General features: G+C 42.5%; 1 protein-coding gene across 3 annotated transcripts in view; it reads left to right on the plus strand.

Moving 5' to 3' along the window:
- Positions 1–23,471, plus strand: part of MBOAT2 (membrane bound glycerophospholipid O-acyltransferase 2) — a 127,662-nt gene that overhangs the window by 85,359 nt on the left and 18,832 nt on the right. For all 3 annotated transcript variants that reach the window (XM_081264556.1, XM_081264557.1, XM_081264558.1), the window contains 4 exons: positions 3,462–3,557; positions 13,521–13,576; positions 16,658–16,712; positions 21,805–21,988. In XM_081264556.1, coding sequence (XP_081120682.1) covers positions 3,462–3,557; positions 13,521–13,576; positions 16,658–16,712; positions 21,805–21,988 — 391 coding nt within the window. The remainder of the gene's footprint in view (positions 1–3,461; positions 3,558–13,520; positions 13,577–16,657; positions 16,713–21,804; positions 21,989–23,471) is intronic.

The following is a 23,471-nucleotide window of genomic DNA, read 5'->3' on the forward strand; positions in this document are numbered from 1 at the left end:
CCCAGAATCCTCAGGGTCTTGTCTCATCGCAGCATCAGGCTCATGTGCTCTGACTTCTCATCCGTGTCAGATCTAGTATGAATGAGCCTCTCTGGGGTGGGACCTCAAGTACAGTTCTCCATGGAGGAGTTGAAGAGGGAGGTTTTGCCTCTCGAACACCTGGTGTTTAGTGGTGAACAGTGGTAGATAACTGCAGAAGATGCTTCTGTTCAAAGAAGGTGGGAATGGAAGGCCCCATCAGTCTGTGGTCCAGAGCAATTGTGAAGTCCAGACAGATGTGAATTCCTTCCTTTTTCATAAAAATTAACCTGCTTTACAGTTGAAAAGCTCTCCTAGTCTACTACCTACCAGTAGAAAATTGGGGACCCAAATCAATCAATCTGTCTATCTATTTCTCTCTCTCTCTCTCTCTCTCTCTCTCTCTCTCTCTCTCTCTCTCTCTCTATTTATTTTGCTTATTGATTTTTTATGTGGTGCTGAGGATTGAACCCAGTACCTCACAAGTGCGAGGCAAGCTCTCTACCGCTGAACTATAACCCCAGCCCCTCTCTTTTTGTTTTGAACTATTTATAATGCCTTTAAAAAACCTTTTGGGCTTCCTGTACTTTTAATTACAATCTATTACTTTAGACAGAAACCACACTCATAAACCTCTTTAAGTCAATATCCTTGCCACCATGGTCTGAAAGTCAGAGTGTCCAGGAACAACAATACACCTGGGTTCTTGAATGCCTTTCTTGTTGCTTCTTCTGCCATCTTGGAGCCTGCAGAAGCCTGCTGGGAACGGGACTTCTCATGGGCAGGTATGGAAGGCTAGGGTGCAAGACCATTTTTGCTGTCTGTAAGCAAGGAATTCTGGAACCAAAGAGCACAGAGCTCTTCCTAATACTGAAGGTGTTTAGGCCTGAGATAAAAATGAATTATACTTGGGCAAGAAATATGCTTAAATAAAAACACAGTGACTCTCAGTGACCAGCCGGACAAAACCAGAGTTATCTGGGCAAAGAGAACTCATGCCTGTGGTGTGGTTCATGCCAAATTCCAAAGCCACCCTTTGAAATGCTAGGGCCTCTTGAAAGGGAATCTGTGATGTGTGATGCCGTACTGTCTGGGGGTTTAAAGTAATGAAAAGTAAATAAAAGTGGATGGCGGGAGACTTCCTTTTGTAACAGATGGTTGACAAGCCCTGCCCTGGAGATTGTCAGAAACTAGCTTTTACTGGAGAACTTCTGTGAAGGTGTGCCTTTTCAGTCTTGCTGAGGGGTCATTGGAGAAGACACTTGACTTCGTCTTCACCTTGACTAAGAACATTTTGCTGACTGGAGGGCCTCCCCGTTTTGTACATCCCCATTAACACCTGAACACTCATTTTACTTTCTGCCTGGGTCCGCACCTTGCGATGGCACCTGAAAGAATCAGGCTAATGCTGACCTTAGGTGTGTTTCCTGTTCTCTGCTTCGCAGCTGCCTGCTTAGCCTTGCTCTGGCTCCGTCCAGCTCCCTCTCTGGCCTTCCTGCCTAAGCCCACATCTCCTGGGGCTTTTCTGCCTCTAAGCACAACCCAGTCCCCAAACCTGTGCTGTGTCTCATGTTTTTGTTTCCAAAGTGCTTCACAGTCTGTTGTGATGATGTCACTAGATCAGAGCACAGTGGCTTTAAAATAGTGACTTGTTTTGCTGTGTTTCTGTGGCTCGGGAAAGTCAGCTGAATGGTCCTCTCTTTCTTCTGTGCCATTGGCTTATTCGCTCACCGCCTGATGACTCTCCAGTCCCCCTGCCTGGTGTCTGCCCCCCTTACCCTTCTCCACAGTCTCACGCTGCAGAACCCCCACATGCAGTGGTCTCATGAGTGTCACTTTTCTCTCATCACAACTAACCATCAAAAGAACAAGAAGTAGCAACTGTCAGGACAATTAGGGGCCGTGTGTGGAATTCACAGTATGTTTCATATAATCTGGTCAGTGTGGTTAGAAGACTGGCCCAGACTGAGGTGGACAGAGAAATAGACTGTCCCGGGGCTAGGGATGTGGCTCAAGCGGTAGCGCGCTCGCCTGGCATGCGTGCGGCCCGGGTTCGATCCTCAGCACCACATACCAGCAAAGATGTTGTGTCCGCCAAAAACTGAAAAATAAATATCAAAAAGTTCTCCCCCCCCCCATCTCGCTTAAAAAAAAAAAAAAAAGAAAAAGACTATCCCGTTGTCAGGAAGCAGGCAAACTTGCAGAAAACTTATGATGAGAGATGTTGTCACTAGGAAATGAGTGGTTTCTAGAAATTATTTTAAGTTTTAGTTTGTGAGCGCTTGGTGATCACATGTGCACACAGGTGTAATGATTGTGAGGTGTAATGATCATGGTTTGTTAACTTCGTACAGCATTTGAATTAGGAAATCGTCCTCCCTTTGTCCTTGTTCAAAGTTTGGGAAAAAAAACAGTTTCATAAAATCACCTAAATTGCCTACATGAGAAGCTTTTAGTTTAGTCAAATACACTACTTTTCATTTTCATTTCTCTGTATTGTATATGTTTAGAAGGTCCTTCCTGAATTGAGAACATTTGAATCTTTGGCCACAGTTCCTGTTTGATATATATTTTGTTTTATTCTGTAGTCCATTGTCATAGTGTGGAGTGAAGGCAGAACTTCCTCACATTGTAGACTCATGTTTTTATTGCACTGTATAATGTTATATATTCTAAAATATGTTCCTGCTCTTTTCTATTGATATGTGAATTATTTTTCATACTGTTTATTATAACTCCAACCCAGATGTCTTAAATTGGTGAAGGTCACTAAGTGTTCATACATCTAAATGTGGCTAAATGCCACCTAACCCACACCAAAGATGTATGATTATGATTTTAGATTACTGAGGACATTTTTGGACTCCTGTTAAGAATTTGTTTTAATGTATATCTGAGCCAAGTATTTTTGTGCTAAATTTTGTTTTCTAGAATATAAGAATCAGTAGACACAGCAGATGTCAATAATTACAATTTTATGCTCGTAATTATAACTTTCAAATATGTAACTTGATGTGTGGATGTCTTTCACAAGTAAATGAATAAAGGCAGTAATTGATTGCATTTACCATTGAAGATGTAGCCAAGTAAACTAAAGCAGATAACTAGGGAAGAGTTTTCTTAATTTATGAAGTTACTTGAGCTAGCTGCAACTGCCTGTAACCAGCCTGTACTCCCAGCAACCTAGGAGCCTGAGGCAGGACAGTCACAAGTTCAAGACCAACCTTTGTCACTTAGTGAGACACTGTCTCAACAAAAGTAGGGCTGGGCATATAGCTTCCTGGTAGAGTGCTCTTGGGCCCGTTATTTGAAAGTAGATCTAGTAAGATTTAATCATTCAACCATATCATTTAATTAATGAATTACTTTAAAATATACTCTTTAAGTGACTTTTTTATCATTATTAATCTGGCTTTTCTTTTTTCTTTTTTTTTTTTTTCCAGATACTGTTTTGTGTTTGCTTTGGGGTACCTCACAGTGTGCCAAATCACTAGAGTCTATATCTTTGATTATGGACAATATTCTGCTGATTTTTCAGGGTAAGATTAAAACTTTGATTCAGCACTCCAATTTATCTTTTGTAACTCTTGGTTAAAATAAAACAAAATATAGTTGCATTTACTAGTTCCAGTGAAAAACTATCATTAAACATTTGAGTTCAAAATTCCTTTATGAATTTAGAATTTTTCTTATCATAGTTGGTTTCTTTATAATACTTTATGTCACAAAATATTATTCTAAATATATTACAATTTAATTTCTTACATAACATTCTGATATTGAAAGCGTTTTCTAATTCTGATAGAGATTTCAGCAATAATTAATGATTCTGGAAATTTAGCCCCCTGGAGCCCATATTCTTGCTGCTTGCCCTCTCCCTCCCCCACCCGCTCACCCCCTTACCCCCTCTCCCCCTTCCCTCTCCCTTTCCCACTATCTCCACTCCACTCATCCGACATTAGTTTCAACAGTAGTGGAGGTGCCTTCAGGCTTCCGTTGCCGCAGAGGGGGCTCATTCCCTCCCTGGCCAGTTAGGTCTGTCCTGTTCTGGTAGCTGTTGGAGTTTCTGTTAAGACACCCTGCTGCACAAGCCCTTGTCTCCTGATTCACTCCCCCTTCTACACAGGGGTGTCTTCATTCACAGTGGGCCAGGTGGGGAGGGGGAGAATTTAAACCTCAGTGTTCTTTATGTCAGGCTCTACAGCTTTCTCCATGGACAGCATACAGAAGATGCTAGGTCAGTCTTGAGTCATTGGACAGCACAATAATCAGTAATAGATCCAATTTAAGAATAAGTAAATTGGAAAAAAATTAGACAAAACAGGTTATAATACTTCTGGAGAAAAAAATTGCTTGACAATAGTAATGGGCCCAAATTGATGAAAAAAAAAATCACTTCTGTGAAACAGAAGATGACCCATCTTTTTCTCCCTAAAGAGACCAAGTGGGTTTTACTGTACACATATAAAAGTAGTCTTGAATGGAAGTAGGTTGCATGAGAAACAAAACCAAGTGAAAACAGAAGGATGCCATAAAAACCAATTAAACCAACTAACTAGCAATTTCACTCAAAATGAGTGAAATTGAGATGCATACCTAGAACGCAGAAAAGGAAAACAGACTGTCAGTCTTCTTATGAGTAGTAGGTGTTCTCGAAGAAATTGAGCTGTGGCTGGGTGCAGTGGCCATGGGTATAATCCCAGCTGCTCTGGAGGTTGAGATAGGAGGATGGCAAGCTCAAGGACAGCCTGGGCAGCTTAGCGAAACCCTGTCCCAAAAAGGGGCTGGGGATGTATGTAGCTCAGTGGTAGAGTACCCTTGGGGTCAGTCTTTAGTTTGACTGTGTGTGTGTGTGTGTGTACACATGTGTGTACAAACATATGTATATGGATGAATGAATAGATAAGTAGAAAGAAATTGAGCTCCTAAACAGAATCACACGTTGTCACATGTTGTCATCATAGTGTAATGAAGTTAGGAAGTATTTAAAATGTATCATAGTCACTGCAAAAATTAACCTAAGAATAGTGATCATGTTGCCCTTATTCATCTTATATCCTTAGTGTAGTAGCACACAATTGTATTAAATATTTAATTGAATTAGAAATAATACTTAAGGGAAAAAGTAGAAAATACAATAGGAAAGGGAAAAACCCAAATAGGGAAACAGGAACCATGCAGACAAACTGAATCGAGAGGTGAATTCATAGCTTTGAATACTTGCATTGTAATAAATGAGAAATAAATTAGGCATTTAATATAAAATAGAAACAAAAAGAATTTTCTCAACTAATTTAGTTTATGAATGTTGAAAACAGAAATGTTAACATCAGCAACTAAGCTGACAGTGCCGTGCAGTCATTACTTTTCAACCCCTGGAGTCCTAGGACTCCATGGTAAGTTCTGCAGGCAGTGCAAGAGGATAAGGAGCTAAGCCACTGAGGTTCTAGGTCTCCCAGTCTTGTTTCAACCCCAATTAAGGTTTTGCTAGTTAATATTTTAGGATTCTACATACTTCATTAAGAAGTCTTTTCTTTATTTTTTAAAACCACCAGATATAAAAGTAATTTAGTATAATCCAGTTGAATTGATCATACAACCAAGTGGGTTGATGCTAATACAGCTTTGTGTGACCAGTCCAGAGAGACCCTTACTACCTTTTCTTCAGTTTGAAATTAGTCATTACCCTTTTCATTTCTCTCATCTGCTGCTCCAAACTCTTTTCATTTTCTAGTCCTCCACCTAACATCTCACCCTATTAGCTAGTGATAGGCTACCTGCTGTTACACAGTCACATAACTTCAGTGGAATAACATAAGACTTTACTTCTCATTCACGTTACAGTTCACTGAGCATGGCGCTTCCATTCCACACAATATCTTAGGGGACCAGGTCCTTTCTTTCTTGTATTTCCACCTCCTTCAGGCTCTCTGGCAACTTCTTCTAAGTTGATGGGGCAGGTGGTGTCTTTGCACAACGTATGTACACATACAATTCAGGATATGTTTAAAACATTAATTAGAAAAGGGGAACTTTTTAAAAAAAAATATTATTGTAGTTGTCAGTGGACCTTTACTTTTTGTTTACATGTGGTGCTGAGAATCGAACCCAGTGTGTCACACATGCTAGGTAAGCACTAGCATTACTGAGCTACAACCCCAGTCCAAGAGGAACTCTTTTTTAAAAGATATTTTTAGTTGTAGATGGCCACAATAACTTTATTTTTTGATGTGGTGCCGAGGATCGAACTCAGTGCCTCACATATGCTAGATAAGTGCTCTACCCGTGAGCTACAACCCCAGCCCCTAAAAGGGTCTGTTAATAGAAGTTTCTATTTATGGAAAGATTGAAAGCTGAAATTGTTAGAGCTTAGATTAGCCTTAGAAAATAGATATAAGAGCTGGGTACTGTGGCACATGTCTGTAATCCTAGCGGTTGGGGAGGCTGAGGCAGGAGGATCATAAGTTCAAGGCCAGCCTCAGCAAAAGCAAGGCACTGGGCTGGGGATGTGGCTCAAGCGGTAGCGCACTCGCCTGGCATGCGTGCGGCCCGGGTTCGATCCTCAGCACCACATACCAACAAAGATGTTGTGTCCGCCGAGAATTAAAAAATAAATATTAAAAATTCTCTCTCTCTCTCTCTCTCTCTCTCTCTCTCTCTCTCTCTCTCTCTCTCTCTCTCTCTCTCTCCCTCTCTCCTCTCTCACTCTCTATTTAAAAAAAAAAAAAGCAAGGCACTTAGCAACTCAGTGAGACTCTAAATAAAAATACAAAAAATAGGACTGGGGATGTGACTCAATGTGAGTTCAATTCCCAGTACCAAAAGAAAAAGAAAATAGATACAAGAGAAATATAAATCAACAAAATAGTTTTCCTTTATACCAACAATAATCAATTAGAAAACATAGAAGTTTCAGAAGCAATAAAAACTAAGAAATATCTAGGAATACATGTTTTAAAAAAGGAGCAGGATTTCTGTGTGAAAACTAAAACTTTTATTTTAGGACATTGAATACTAACTTGAGAATCATTCATTTATAAGAATAGTAAAATTCAGTTTTGTAAGGATGGTAGGTAATTTTCCTGTTGTTAACCTGACACTGAATGTGGTAAAAGTTGGGGTTTTGATAGAGATAAGATAAAGTGATTGAAAAGTTTGTCTGGAAGGTTAAATTCTTGAGAGTAGTAAACTCAGTATAAAGATTGCTACTGTCTATAAAATAAGAATCATTAAGCCAGGTGCAATGGTGCACACCTGTAATCCCAGTGACCTGAAGAGGAGGCAGGTGCATGGTATGTTCAAGGTCAAGAACTTGTCTTAAAGTAAAAAGGACTGGGGGTGTAGCTCAGGGGTAGAATACCCCTGGGTTCAATCCCCAGTAACCCCCCTCTCAAAAGGACAAGAGTCATTAAAATACTATGGAACTGACATAGGAGTAGACAAATCAAGAAAGCCAGGGTAGCGGACCTAGAAGGAGAGACCCAGGGATTTAAGAATAAAAATACAGAATAGCAATGGTGGGATCAAAACCAGTGGGCAAGCCTGGCCCAGTTCTTCAGTACCAGGACATCAGGAGGAGGAGGGAAAGGCACATCCTTACCTCACATGGAGATTGACAAATTGTAGATGGAGGCAAGAGCAGTTTTTCTGGCAGAAGGATAATGAATTCTGATTGAAATATGTTGATTTTTGTGATGCCAAAGAGATTTTTTAATATGTCTACCAAAAAAAGCTATGTGTGACATAATTTTCCATTCAAATCCAGACTCTGTCTCAGCAGAGCAGACGGAAACAGATGCTCAGTAAGCTACTCGCTGTGGCTTAGCTGGGCCTGTCCTTGGTGGGGGTGGTGTGCCTTCTGGTAGGTGCTTTTGTAGGTGACAGTTCTGTTAAGCACATGCAATGACAGGCCCTGGTCCCAGAACTGCAGATGTGATTGTCCCCTTCATTACTCTCTTCAGCTGTATCTAGGTGCAGAGTCTAAGTTTGGGGATCTCTTCGCCTTCTGTGAAAGGAGGACAAAGGCCCTTGCTGCTCTTTGTGACCCTCCTCTGCCTCGCAGTGCACCCAGAAGCAGCTGTCAATGGGGTGACTAAATTATTCAAGTGCTCGCAAGCCGTGGTGTTCCACCTGTCCTGGTTCATCCTGTGGGAGTATCTCCCAACCCCTTGACCTATATTTGTCTACAGGAACTATCCTGTGTAGCTGCTGCTAATAGGGCTCAGGTGACTGTGGGTGAAGAGACACAACCTGTTTATCATTTGTCTGTCCCCCACCCATGCCTGGGCTTTTCCTCTGAGTTTATGGATGTTACAAGGCAGTGCAGCATAACCTCTATCAGAAACATACCGTGCTGAGGGGACCAGGGGCTGAAATGGAGTATCAAATTCCTTGCATGTATAGTTTTATCAAAATGAACCCAACTTCTATGTATAACTATAATGTTCTAATTAAAAAAAAATAAACACAGTGCTTCTTAACACAGGCCTGCAGAGCCCCTCACAGCTTTTCAGGTCTGTCTCTCCTGTTCTTTCTTTGGCAGTATTTTTTTTCACCCTGTTCTCTGCTTGGAACAGCTTTCCAACCATATCTTCCTGTTGAAACCTCCCAAATCTTAAAGGACTGAATCAAATAACTTATTTGAGATATTTCCCCCTTGGCTCTGTCGGTGTGAAGTTTCACTCACCTCTGCACATTTCTTCAGTATTGTGCTTTGCACTTGACACTTGTTTATGTAGTTACAGTAGCCCCTTTACCCATAGGAGGCACCCCAAGACCCACAGGAGGTGTCTGGAACCACAGTAGCACCAGACCCTCCATGCACTGTGCCTCTTCCTATATCTACAGAGCTGTGATCAGCTTTGACATTCACTAAGGGAAGTACCTTACAGCTTTTCTTGGGCATATCTGAAATTCTGTCAGCACTACTTGTGTACTTGTGGACATTATCAACTAAAGTAAGACTTACTCAGGCACAGCTAGGAAAGGACTGATGGATTGGTGATGCATGCAGCATGGACAGAGGAGTGGCTCGCAACCCCAGTGAGACACAAGGGAAAGGCACAAGATTTCATCCTGTTACGTAGAACTACATGTAGTTTAAAGCCTAGGAAGTGTATATTTGTGGAAATTTCCATTTGGTGTTTTCAGATTTTGTTTGGCAATTGGTAATCAAAACTACAGAAATCGTAACCGAGGGTGAGGAGGCCACTGCACTCGTGCCCCTGCTGATGCTGCTCTAGGCAGGAGGCCTCTTTAGGAGCAGCGCTGCCACGGGATGGTTGTGTCCCTCCAGTGCCTTGCTCTCGGTAGCAGTTCCAACATGGGCTAGAAGAAGGCTGGATGTCGGACAGGGCTAGCGCTTAGCAACATCTGTGACTTAGATACTGTCTAAGAGCTTTGTTGTATTGCCATTTCATTTAACCCCACGGTGGCAGTATGGTCCCCTTTTTATAGACAAGGACAGTTGTGAAAAATGTTAACTAAGGCCCTCTTCCACGAGGGTGAGTGGTGGAGTTGGGTTTGTGTTTTCTGACCTCAGTGTCCAAATGCCTCCTCAGCACATCCCACGTGTCCTCCTGTGGGCATCACTCTGGGCACACCTCGCCCCAGCTGGCTCCCCTTCTCTATGGTCTCCGCTCCCTGCCTTCCTCCCCAGTCAGCCCTGTTCTTATAGTTGATATCCCTGTTCAAAAACCTTGGTGGCGTCGGGTGTTGATCTCAGCATCAGATGCAGTGTCAAAGCTCATTCAGCCCTGTTTGCCTTTACCTTCAGAATATACCTGGAATGGACTGCAGACACCTGTCCTGTTCCCTGGTCTGAGCCACCGTCCCTTCCTACCTGCCCTCTACCCCTCTGTCACTGTTCAACCCAGAGTCAGAATGGTTCTGTTTAAAACCTGATCACCTCATGGCCTAAATTAGCCTGCCAGCTCTGTTTCCTCCTGCCTGTCTTAGTGTCCTGTCCTCCTCAATCCCTGTGCAGTCAGACTCTGTCCATGGGCTGCTGAACTTGCTTCTCTCTCCTGGATATTCACCCCAGGTGTCCATGGGCTTGTTCTCTGTTAGGAGCCACTTTCCAGATGTGGCCAGTGCCCACCTGTGTCCTGCACTCCCTGCTTCTTTTACTGTGCAGCTCTTGGTGACATCTGGCATGCTGTATGTTTACCTGCTTCTTCATTATAATCTCTGTCTCTCCACTGCTGTCCACCACGGGACGGACTTTGTCTTGTCCACACTCTGTCTCCAGCACCTGGAGTGGTGCTTGGTGCATTTTAGATGCCCACTAATGCTTGTTTTCTAGATGAGAGAACAGGTAGATGATGTGTGCAGGACTCTGATCTCAGCGAGCCTTCCAGCCTGCGTTTGGCATTAGGCAAGTGGGGTTGGTTTGGTGTGAGCCCCACTTTTTGTGGATAAAGAGTACTTGTGTCCCTAGGGATGACTGAGAGTGGGTGATTGACAGTTTGCCTTGTGCTGAGGTGATTGATATCCTAGTCTCAAGCTGACCATTTACCTAGTAGGTCTCTGTAGAAGCTTTGTAAGATTAACATACAAGCATCACTTGAGTTCCATCCATAGTCTGGGAGAGATAATGGAGCACTTCTTCAGAAAGCATGTGTTCATTTAACCCTTCCTTCTCCAATAGTGTATAACGACAGCTGAGGGTCCATTGTTATAGAACCACTTCTACTATTCTTGTTCTTTGTAGGGAAACATGTAAATATTTTTAAATTTTTTTACAGCCTTTCCTCCTTTTTGTTTTAGAAAGTCTGGAGTTTCAAAATTCTGTACCTCGTGAGTATTTTAATTTATATTAGCTGAAACTGTTCCATTAGTTTATTTATTTGACTAGTTAGATTCCATGTTTTCCTACATTCCTAGCAGAGTCTCCCTGGAAGAAAATTTCTGTAATACTATTTAAATACAGTGATGCTGTGACACACAGAAGGAAGAGGAAGTCCCACTGACTCTTCCTTGGTGGGTCCTGGAGCCCTCTGCTCCCCTGCCTGCCCTCCAGCTCCCAGCCTACCCCTGGGAAACAGGCGTGGTTATCTCAGGCTTTCCTGGGACCTGGGAGGGGAACATGTCAAGAATGCCTTTCTACACAAATCCAGTGGAGAGTTAAAAGTATCAGTAAAGGTGAGAATGAAATAATTGGGAGAGTTACTCTGATTGTCCTGAAAAAGATATTTGGGAACATATTGTGCTGTTGAAATCTGCAGCTTGCTTCTGTGGCTAGTTGTGTTGGTTTTACTGGGGGGTGCCTCTCTGTCCAGCAGCGTCTGCTGACAGGGCAAGGCCCACACATTCCCTTGGCTCTGTTCTGCCTCCTCGTGGTGCCTGTGCTGGGCTGCAGTCATCTGTTTACCTGCCGCTTGCTTCTTAACTCTTCTTAGACCTTTTATCCCACCCTGACTTTCCCTTTGTAGTCACTCTATGATTAATTTTACCTTCTGTTCTTAAATTCACCATTGCCCTGAAGACAGGTTGTGAGACCCTGGGTTGGATCCTCAGCATCACATTTAAAAAAAAAAAAAAGATATTGTGTCTATCTTTATCTTTAAAAAATAAATAATCAATTAATTAAAAACAAAGGGAATGTTTGGGGCTGATGATCACCAGTAAAGGAAACAGAAACAACTATGAGAGGGTTTCATAAACCAGGCAGTACTTTGTGTATCAGGTGTCAGTTTCTGAAGGCACAAAGATATGGCAGCGTTCCTGCTGTTGAATAGTTCATGGGTATTTTTGTGGTGACAGAGAAGTAAACAGTCTTACTTTAGTATGACAAATGCTTTCAATGGTGACAGTGGACAGATGGAGAGGAGTGTCACTGCCTGTAGGAGACACCTTGGGTAGACACCTAGCAGGGTCACTTCATTTTGTGTTTTTACAGTATTCCTGTCTGGTACCAGGCTGAACTGTGTGTTGGAGGTTCAGTATGGAGGGCGTTGGGCTTCCCTGCTTCATGGGCTTCTAAAGAGAGAGATTGCTGGGCACAGTGGAGCACCCTGTAATCCCAGCTACTTAGGAGGCTGAGACAGGAGGATTGCAAGTTCAAAGCCAGCCCAGCAATTGAGCGAGACTCTGACTCAAAATTTCAAAAAAGGACTGGAGATGTGACTTGGTGGTAGAGCACCTCTGGGTTCAGTCCCCAGTATCACCACCAAAAAAAAAAAAAAAAAAAAAAAAGAAGAAGAAGAAGAAGGGAGACACTTTAAAAATAACCATTGTAATTTAATGAATATAAGAACTGCAAACATGAGAAACACCTTGAAAGAAACAGACAAGAAGCTGAGATGAGGTGGAATGTGTGAGTGTGGGCATCTGTGCAGCTGATGAGGTGGAGTGTCTGAGTGTGGGCATCTGTGCGTGGAGCTGTTTGACATAGGGCCTCTTGGACAGAGAGTAACTTTCAGGCTGAAACTTGAAGGAGGGGCTGTAGGTCTTTTTGCATCACAGCTCCAGAAGAGTAACCCACATGCACCCATGTGCCAACTCTTCTCCCAGCTGAGCATGACATCCTGAGGTTCTGCATCCCTTGCATCTGGTGAAATAGAAGTTGCATGAAGGTGCAGAGTGTGGTTGGGGACATTGTGGACAAGTATTCAGAAAGCATTTTGAACATCTTACATATGATACCTGGAAGCTTACCATGTCACTGAGTTGATTAAATTTAATAATTATCAGTTAATTATGTTTTAAGGTGACTTGAGGATTAGACTTTAGAACTGAAATGGCTTTCATAATTTACTGGTAGGATAAACTAAGAAGAGAATTAGGCAGGGTGAGAAAAATGGTACTTTTTTCCCAGGGGAATGGAAGAGGTAGAGCAGGTTTATGGTCCTTAAGATCATGCTGGGCAAGCACTCCACCCCTGAACCACACCCACATTCCTATCTGTGCTTCCTGTGTAGCTCATTTTTTTCCTTTCCAAATTATCCATTTAATTAGAACACTTTCAAAAAATGGGGGAAGTGTTGCCATTGGCTTGCAACTTGATTTTGAAGTCCTCTTTTCCTTCAAATAAGCCTCAGCTCCTGTGCCTGGCCTGCCCTGCTCGGTGGCTGGCATGCACTACTTTGAGAGCAGGGAAGGGGCAGCAGTCCCTGTTCTCTTTTCCTTCCTCCCTGTGCTGTTGCCCTCACCTCTCCCACTTCTCACCCAGAAGCCCTTGTCTCCCACCCCTTCGCCTTTCCCAAGCAGTCATGTCCTACCTTCCCCCACCCGGGGCTGGAGGCAGCAGCTGGCAGTGTGGTGTTGAAGGAGGTGCTGGGTCACAAGAGGCCAGGTGTGTGACCTCTGGACCTCCTTTTCTGGGGCATGAAATGAAGAGATAGGACCTTATCACTGGCTCATAGAAGACCCCTGGTCTTGGAAATCCCTTTTATGGTAGAAATGTCATCATTTTGTAGTCCCTAAGAGGAATGAACTCTCTTTACATGCCTTTAGTGCTTGGACTTTCCTCATTTAAACCTCCTGCCTTTTGTCTGTTGTAGCCCGATGATGATCATCACTCAGAAGATCACCAGTTTGGCTTATGAAATTCATGATGGTAAGAATTCTGAAATTAATTCTTCATTTCTGAATATAGTCCCATTCAAATAATCTTTTGCTTGAGGTACTACCACAGTTCTCTGCTCCCCGCAGAGTGCCAGGACAGCATGGGGTGAGGTGGGGGTTTGACAGGGCTTGGGCTGCCTGAGCAGGCTTGCTGCCCTGGTGGCTTCTTTGTTCTGCTTTGTTGGCTTGTTTGCAGTCCTGCAGTTGGAACTTGGAGCCTTGCAGACGCCGGGCAAGTGCTATACCCTAGAGCTACATCCCAACCCTACCTTGATTTTTTTTTTTAATATTTATTTTTAGATGTATGTGGTCACACAATATCTTTATTTCATTTTTATGTGGTGCTAAGGATTGAACCCGGCAATCACGTAACACAGAACGGGTCCAAGAGAGTCTCCTTTAAGCCCATTTCTACTTTCCTTGGCTCGTTTGCTACTCTAAAATGATAGTAGCCTCCCCGGTCAGGATAGCAACCCAAATGGACACAGAAGCCCACGACACCAAAGGCGTGGAAATGCTGACAAAACAGCACAAATATGACATGGAGCATGGCTTGGCCTCCCCAATGGGGCTGTTACCGTGGCCCCTTCCTGGTAAAAGGAGCAATGTCCCTGCCCACAGAATGGGAAGGAGTTTTTCTAAAAAATACTGATCCTCATTTCAAGAGAGAGCCCTTGGTTTCTTTTTGTTTTGTTTTTAAGAAAATGGTGGACAGGGGCTGGGATTGTGGCTCAGTGGTGGAACGCTTGCCTGGCATGTGTGAAGCTTGGTTTGATCCTCAGCACCACATAAAAATAAATAAATAGAGATATTGTGTCCACTATAACTAAAAAATATAGAGACTATTAACAAAAAAAAAAAAAAAAGAAAGAAAAGAAAAGAAAGAAAGAAAATGCTGGACAGCAGAGTTTCTGATCTGGGGAAGAAAGCAGAGTTTAAAGTCCCAGAAGTCTTCCTTGGCTTCTTCCTGACCACTGTTCACCTTTCTCTGGTCTACAGTTTTAAGGCTTTTTCCTTTTGATTACAAAATGTAGGTTTATATTCACTGAAGGAAATTTGAGAATACAAATTAAATCCAAAGAAAAAAATAATGATCCTTTGTGTCTCTCTGCCAGAGCTCTTCAGAGCCAGAGCTGCTTTGTACTAATGTTTCCTTTGTGTTCTTAGGAAGCCTGGTTCTCTTTTAAATATTTTTGTTGTTGTAGTTGGACACAGTACCTTTATTTAATTTATTTATTATTTATCTGTGGTGTTGAGGATCAAACCCAGTGCCTCGTATGTGCTAGGTGAGCGCTACCTCTGAGCCACAACCCCAGGCCCCTGGTTTTCTTTTTATATAATTATCAAAAGTAAATGTGGGGGCTGGGGTTGTGGCTCAGCGGTAAAGTGCTCGCCTGGCATATGCAAGGCCCTGGGTTCAATCTTCAGCACCACATAAAATAAATAAATAAAATAAAGGTATTGTCAACTACAACTAAAAAATATTTTTTAAAAAAGGTAAATGTGCAGTTATTTGCCCATTCCCTAATTGTTGGTAGTTTGTTTCTTTTTTTGTCCCCCCCCTATTATGTACAAGGCTGTGGTGATCCATAGTATAGTTCAAATCACACCTTTGTGTCATTTCCTTACATTAGAGTCCTGGTGCTTTTCTCCACTGGTGGAGAGGAAGATGACATGGGTTTTTCTTAGTAGTTCATTTATTTTTTATTTATATTCTTTCTCCCTACCAGAATATAAGTGCTGCAACTCTTACATTCTGTTTTCTTCTGCTTTTACCCCAGTGCCTAGGATAGTTCCTAGGCATTTTAGATTCCTAGGCCGTAGGATAGTTCCTAGGCATTTTTTTTTTAAAGAGAGAGTGAGAGAGGAGAGAGAGTGAGAGAGAGAGAATTTTTAATATTTATTTTTTAGTTCTCGGCGGACACAACATCTTTGTTTGTATGTGGTGCTGAGGATCGAACCCGGGCCGCACGCATGCCAGGCGAGCGCGCCACCGCTTGAGCCACATCCCCAGCCCCTCCTGTGGCATTTTAAGACTCACAATTTTCTTCTTATCTTTGTTTTGTATACACACATAATAATATTAAAATGTGTTACATAATTGAGATCATGTTATATGATCACATTTTCATTGTTAATGAAATTACAAATCTGTCATCATCATTAATCATAAAGGTAGCATTTTATACATTAATTGAATGCTTGTTTCTTGTATGGTTTGTTTTTCATGTTTTCCTGTCCGCCTTAATGTGTTTTGGTTGGTTTGGTTTTGATTCTTAGGGGTATATTAACATTGTATCATATTTGCTGTAAATATTTCCTAAGTCTGTTATTTGCTTCTTAATTTAGTCCCCTTTTGGTCTTTAGATTGGATTTAGGGCATATATATTTTAAAGGATATAGATCTAGTAAACTGATATGTAGCCATAGCAATAACTTCCTATTTGGGAAGAAATATATATTTGAATACAATTTTGATTTGAGTTTTCGTTCATTGGAGTCATGTGGGGTAAGGAAATTATTCCTTGCTTTATGTTGAGATTCTACTTTGTAGCACAGATGTTTAGTGATTTAAATCATCCAATAATCAAAAAAAAATTAAGGCTGCTTTTTTGAAAAGTCGTAGCATTTACTGTTAAGAATAATACATTTGTAAGTTTAAAAAGTAGCAGCATGGGGCTGGGCCTGGGGCTCAGCAGGAGCACACTTGCCTGGCATGTTTGAGGCACTAGGTTCGATTCTCAGCACCGGATATAAATAAATAAAATAAAGGTCTATCAACAACTAAAAATTTTTTTTGTTGTTTAAAAAGTACTAGCATATCGGAATTTTTAAAATTTAGACAGCAGTCATGTTAGTGGCTTTGTTTGCTGACAGTGTGCTGTTTATCTTATAGAGACCTGGGTATGTTGGACTGCATGATGGTCCTTTCACATGATTGAAACTGTTGCCATGAGAAAGAAAGGGACAGTTGTTGAATATAGCATGAATTTCAAGTGATGTAAGCATGAATGGGGAAAAGTGCCCTCTTGGGAGAATTCATAATTGATAAAATCACCTGTTTGTTTCTCAGGGATGTTTCGAAAGGATGAAGAACTGACTCCATCACAGAGGGTCTTGGCTGTAAGGTTTGTGCCTTTGTATTATGTCCTGCCACGTTGGTGGACCACCTCTGCCTAGAATATGCATCACTTGTGCGGCCAAGGTTTCTTGGTCCTTCTAGAGGTATCTGGTTCAGGAAAGCCCAGGCAAGCCCAAGCTGCTTCCCTCTCCTACCTTCCTGCCACTACACATTGCCATGTGAGACTAGCTCCCCTAGACCCTTGCCCCTGGGTATTCATAGAGTACACAGCTCCTGTGGACCAGGAGGCCATCTGCTAAGTTTTTCTCCCTGGGACTCTTGAGTTCCTTTAAGGCAGATGATACTATGTCTCCCACGTAGTAATTATTAGTAGTAGTCGTAGCCACCATTCGTAGACCAGTAACTTGATAGCAGGCATTGGCCAAGACAGAATATATCAATATAACACACAAGTGCCACATTTTGAAAAAATGAAGGACCATTCAGATATTGCTTATTGTTAACTTGAGGCATTAATTCTGGCACAGGCTGCTTCTTCATTTGTTACCAATACTCTGAAGCATAATCTAAAGAATAGCTTAATGTCTGGCAAGGTCTGTCTCAACTAATATAGTTAGAGATCAGATACTCAATTTACTTAAAGAAAAATTTCCTATGGAATACTTATTCCTGAGTCTTCAGCTGGTAAGTACACATCTGCTAGCAGAATGAGATGACGTTTGTGACAGTAGACAGACCTGTAACAGATGTTCCCCTTGGATCCCAAGGAGCATGCCTTAGGATTCTTCTTATGTTTTCCCCACCTTTAAAAATGTTCTGTTTTATAGATAAAAGAAATTGTGGTATGTATACACACACACACACACACACACACATTGGAATGTTACTCAGCCTTAAAGAAGAATGAAATTATGGCATTTGCTGTTAAGTGGGTAGAACTGGAAAATATTGTGCTATGCGAAATAAGACAGTCCCGAAGAACCAAAGACCGAAAGTTTTCTCTGATATGTGGATACTAATTCACAATAAGGGTCAGGGCCTAGGGAAGAATTGAGGTAATTTAGATTAGACAGAGGGGAATGAAGGAAGGAGAGGGGGCTGGGGGGTAGGAACGATAGTAGAATGAATCAGACATTATTACCCTATGTACACATGACTACATGTAGACCTGTGTAACACTACGTCATATACAACCAGAGAATGAGAGGTTGTATTCTATTTATGGATATTGTGTCAAAATGCAAATTCTTCAAAATTAAAACCCCCCTCCCAAAAAGGAAAAAAATCAGCATTAAAAAAAAAATGTTTTATTCTGATGTTCTCTTCTTGTTACCAGTACCCAGCTCCTCGAGGGCACTGACTGATGAGGGTTAATTGGATCTGGTTCTCCAGCCTTTCCGAGTTCCTGGTCCAGCACCCTGTGCTCTGTTTCCCCTTTCCCTCTTGAATAGCCACCTGACGGACCCCCAGACCTGGTTCAGTTCAGCTCTCCCCCGCCAAACAGTGGAGGGAGCTGGGGGAAGACCCTGGCTGTGGCTGTTCTGGTTTTGAATCTGTCACGGGCTGTCAGTGCCGTCCTTCGTTTCCGCAGCTCTCCCTCTCTTGTGACATTACACAGTCTCCTTTCTCCCAGACTCCCCAAGCTTTATTTTTTGGAGAAAATAAAAGCAGCTCTACTTTATCCTACGATCCCAGAGCCTATTAGGTGGGCTGGGAACGTGGCTCAGCAGAACTGTGGACCTACACGGGTGGGGACCCATCCTTAGCACCACAAAAACACAAAGCAAACGAAAGTGCCCCTCAGAACCGCCTGAGATCTGAAAAGAAATTCTCTACTTTCTTTCCTAGAGCCAGGAATTAACTGTCTGTAATCTACTGTTCACTTCCACACTGACTCTGCCCCGTTCCTCCTTTTTTCTCCCCCTCCGTGTGGATCATTCCCACCAGCCTAAGGGAAGAGGCTGGCTTCAGGGTGTTGTTGTTTACATCCCCCCACCCCCTTTCTCTCACCTGCCCCTGCAGTCAGTTTTTTGTCCCCGTTCTTTCCACGTTGCTCATAGTCTTAGCAAATTTCACTGTTAGCTTGTTTTTTGTGGTGTTCAACCATTTGGTGGTAGTTGCCTGCTGACCCCTGACTTTGAGATGCCCTCCTTGCCAGCCTTCCAGGATACTGCATCATGTGATCTTCCTCTTCCATCTCTGTTCCTTCATCTCCTGCACTGTTGGTGTGCTCCACGACTCAGGCCAGATATCTCATGTTTTTCCAGGTGCTCACCTGCAGCCCAGTTCCTCTGCGTACCACCTACGTGTTGCTGTCTCTCCTGAGCCCCGGCCTCATTATCAGTGTCTCTGCACTGACAGTGATAGCCGTGTTCAGCACAGAACTCTGGTCTGTCTCTCTTCCTTCCCCCACTCCTGTTTCTCACCATTGTTGCCTTGTAGTTAATTACAGTGCCCGCCATCAGTGGTGCCTTTCGGGAGGATTTTCTTAGTATAAATGCACTTTAGCAGTGAGTCAAGGTCCTTTCGACTTGATGTCCTCCTGTCTCTTGAACCTGACCATGGCTCACCGTTCCCACTGCTCTCAGCCCTGCCCAGACCCTCATTTTCTACTTGGCAGGTTTTCTAACTTAGTCTCCCTATTTCCCTAACTTAGTCTTTCTATTTTCTTTCCTGTCCTTTGTAGCTTACTTTCTACTTAGCAGCCAGAGAGTCTTTATGTGCTTTGGGTTATATTATTGCCTTTCCTGATGAAAACCTCCAATGGTTTCCCATGTAATTTAGAATAAAATTTCAGACATCTAACCACAACACATAAGGCCCAATAGGAACCCAGAGAGCTACCACATTTCTTTTTTTTTTTTTCTCTCTCCTTTCCTGGTTTTGCAGTTTGAACCCAGGGCCTTGCACATGCTAGGCAAGTGCTCTCCCACTGAGCTACATCCCTAGCCCTGTTTATATTTTTTATTTTGAGACAGCTTCATTCTAGGTTGCTAAATCTGGCCCCAACCTGATATCCTCCTGCCTCACCCTCCCAGGTCACTGGGACGACAGGTGTGCACTCTTAACTCTACAGACCACCCTATCAAAAATTCCTTCCCTACCCTCCTTTCACTTTCTAGCCCCTCGCATGTCCTTGATTTTCTTCCTAATATGTATTACTGTCAGATTTTACACAGCATTATTTAATTGTCACTCTCCCTCTCCCCCAAACATAAAGTCATTAAGGACATGAACTTTGGTTTGTCAGTCATCTGAAAACCTATCACCTAAGTAGTGATTTACTAATTAAAGTGATTCTTCCTTCAGAGACATTTGACAAGGTCAAGAGGCATTTTGGATTGTCTCAACTGGGGGTGGTGTTACTGACATCATATGGGTACGGGCCAGGGTTGCTGTCAGACGTTCTGTGTGCACAGGGCAGTCCCCACAACAAGGAATTGTTGCCAAAAGATGTCTGTAATTCAAGTGCTGAGAAATCTTAACGTAAGACCACGCATAGCTGGTATCACGTCAGCATTGATGGAATGAAAGAATGAGTACTTGATTTTGTATCATAAAGAAGTATCACGGGGCTTCAGTTTTCATTTTAATAGCAGAGATTATGTCAGTGCACAAAACTACTCATTCAACATGACAGTTGAGTGGGAAGCACTTCAGCAAGTTTCCTGGTTAAGCATTTCTCCTGTCCTTGTGCATTGCAAGACAGTGAGATTGAGCCGTGCTGGGTCAGCCTGACCCAGGTTTGGGTCTAAAAGAATTGATGCTAAGAGTGGAGCTGTGCAGCCGGGGGACATGGAGTGTCTATGTTCCTCAGAGATTGAAGGTGCCTGTCTAGTGTTTGGTGCGGTGGGAAAGTGTTTTGTGTCAGTATTATGCAGGACAAGCCAATGGTGAATGCTAGAAACATTCTCACCCATCAGCTTTGAGCTCAAAGGGGAAAATATTTAAGATTCCAAATACTTAAATGTAGAACAATAATTCTGAAAAAATTATAAAAGGAGTTTTGGCTGTTCATCTAAACAGTGTCAAAGGGCAGGATGTAGTGTGTTGTTCTATAGGTTAGTTTTACATAAACATAATTCATTCTCTCTCTCTCTCTCTCTCTCTCTCTCTCTCTCTCTCTCTCTCTCGTTGTCCAGAGTGTGTTTTTAAGAGTGATCATGTCTCATTTAGAGAAAAGATCATAGCTTGTTCAAGAACACTGTTCACTGCCCCCAGGTTCTTCTTTTATCTGTGATGGTTTGTAACTGGCAGCAAACAGTAGACTTGCTTAGTAGAACTGGTGTTAAGAAATAAACACATGCCCCTTACTCATTTATATGATAACGTGTAGTCTGTAGTTGTTTGTATTGAGCACTCACTTTTACCCTGCTGTTTGCATTGAGAACTAGGATGTACTTCTTTTTGTCCTTTATTTATTTATGTTTTTGTACTAGCGATTATGCCCAGGAATGCTCTACCACTGAGCTATATCCCTAGTCCTTTTTATTTTTTGAGACAGGGTCTCTCTAAATTGCTTAGGGCTTTACTAAGTTGCTAAGGCTGCCTCTGAACTCCTCACCATCCTCCTACCTCAGCCTCCTGAGTTGCTGGATTACAGGTGTGCACCATTGCAACAAGCTTCTGACTTCCTAATATTATAAAGTACCACCTTCTCTTTGGAGCACTTAGCATTTCTGGAAATAATATATTTATGTATTTGATCATCTATTTTCTGTAGCTGGTAAGTAAGCTTCATGATGCAGAATTTCCATTTGTTGACTGCTGTATCTGAAGACACTGGAGCATGCTGGGCACATGCTGGTAGTTGATACCCACATGTATTTGTTGAATGAGTGAGCAAGTGACTAGGAATAGATGACTCTAAGCCATGTTGTGTCTGTCTTAGGTTTCTTTCTCAGTGAGAAATCTATGTAGAAATGTAGTTGCTAATACAGGTGCTCATAGAAACTCTCAAACCCAGAAATACTGTTGGGCCTTACCACATCCCAGTCTTTTAAGTTTTTACTGTGTGGGTGCAGATGAAAATTTAATCTTTTATTGTGAACATGGTGAAAACAGAGAAGTAGATGATATTATTCCTGTGAAATCTTTCAAACGGTTTCATCTCACAGTTGCACGTCTTTTCCTTGCAGGCGCATGCCAAGCCTCCTGGAGTATGTAAGTTACAACTGTAACTTCATGGGCATCCTGGCGGGCCCACTCTGCTCTTACAAAGACTACATTACTTTCATTGAAGGCAGGTCGTACCACATGACACAGTCAGGTGAAAACGGAAAAGAAGAGGTGCAGTATGAGAGAACAGAGCCATCTCCAAACGTAAGACCACGACATGTATCTGGAGCTTTTATGAAAACACGTGTTCATTCATCTTATTTTAAAATGATGATGTTTTCACATTTTGAATTTCCCTATTTCTTTATAAATATTTTTCAAGATAAACGATTCTTCACATTATACTTAGTAGTGATGCCTTGTAGAACCTCCTGTCTGGGCCTTTGAGCTGCTGGGATTACAGGCGTGCTATGCTATACCTGGCTATTTTAATAGATTCTGATGCATAAATCTTGGTGCATATGTCCGACATGGACATGAGGTGACTATGTTTAAAGGAATGCTTTAAATATTTAGACCCATGGCATCTATTTGTGGTCTGTCTGTGCCCCCAGATCTTAGGGATCTGTTTGGCTGACAAGACTTAGATAATGTATTTAGTCCCAGGTAGAAGTGCAGTCATGATTAAAGAACAGACTCTCCGTGCTGAATCCCTTAGTGAGAATGACGTGGTGTAAGGGTGTGGCGTTGTTTTACATGAGAGCCCTCCCTTCTGGACTGGACCTGGATCACCTTCCAGGCTGCTGCCTTGGCCTGTGCCTTGTGATTCGCATGTAGGAAGCACTGTTCTCCTTTTGTTTACCTGCTTTACCCTCCTCATCCTAATTGTTGCCAGTCAAGATCTTGTTCCTTTTTAAATGGCTGCTTCACATGAAGCTGTTTCTGGTCCCTGCAGTAAAGTGATGCTAGTAATTCTCACTTGGCCGGGCTCTGCAAAGCCCCTCCCTGGCAGCTGCTACGCAGCCTTCCCAGCAGTCCTGGGAGGTGTTCGCTCTCCTCACTGCCTTGGGGGAGAGTACTGACAGGAAGGCGCAGCCCTTAGACCAGGCTTTCCTGGGTGGCTGGAGGAGAATTGGAATTCAGACCCAGACAGCCTGGCTCTGGAGTTTGTACTTAAATGGCCTCCCAAATGAATACAATTTTATGTCCTTTGAACTGCAGTTGTGTTTGGACTGCACAGTTAGAGCATTTTAAAGAATGCTCTAAGGCATCCAGGCTTCCTATAGGCTTTTCCCCTTGCATTCAATCAAGTATTCCCTGGGAAATCATAGGCTAATCAGAAAGTTTGTGTGATGGAGAAGAGGGGCTCCTGTGCTTCCTCTGCATGTGGCTTGGAGCAAAGGGTCACCACCTTTCCTCTCAGAGCCACCGATCTGCATGTGTGCAGGCAGCAAAGTGTGAGTGAAAAACTGTGGAACCTTTTGCAGAACTTCTTCTGTACCATGTGGCTCATTGGGTTTCGTGCCAGAAGGATGTTTTATTCAGCATATTTTTCATTATTGGTTAAGTACTAATTGAGAAATGCCAGATCAAACTAGGTTGGATTCAGACTTGAAATTGGAATCTCTGCCACTGAGTATTTCATGTGTCCATTCTGAGACTTAATCCTTCAGAGGCCTCACTTCTGTAACAGAAAGTGAAGGTAATTATAGTTGGCCCTTGAGATCTGAGGATTCTATAGGCACAG

This window comes from Spermophilus citellus, assembly GCF_964194105.1.
Source record: "Spermophilus citellus genome assembly, chromosome: 13".
Taxonomy (NCBI): domain Eukaryota; kingdom Metazoa; phylum Chordata; class Mammalia; order Rodentia; family Sciuridae; genus Spermophilus; species Spermophilus citellus.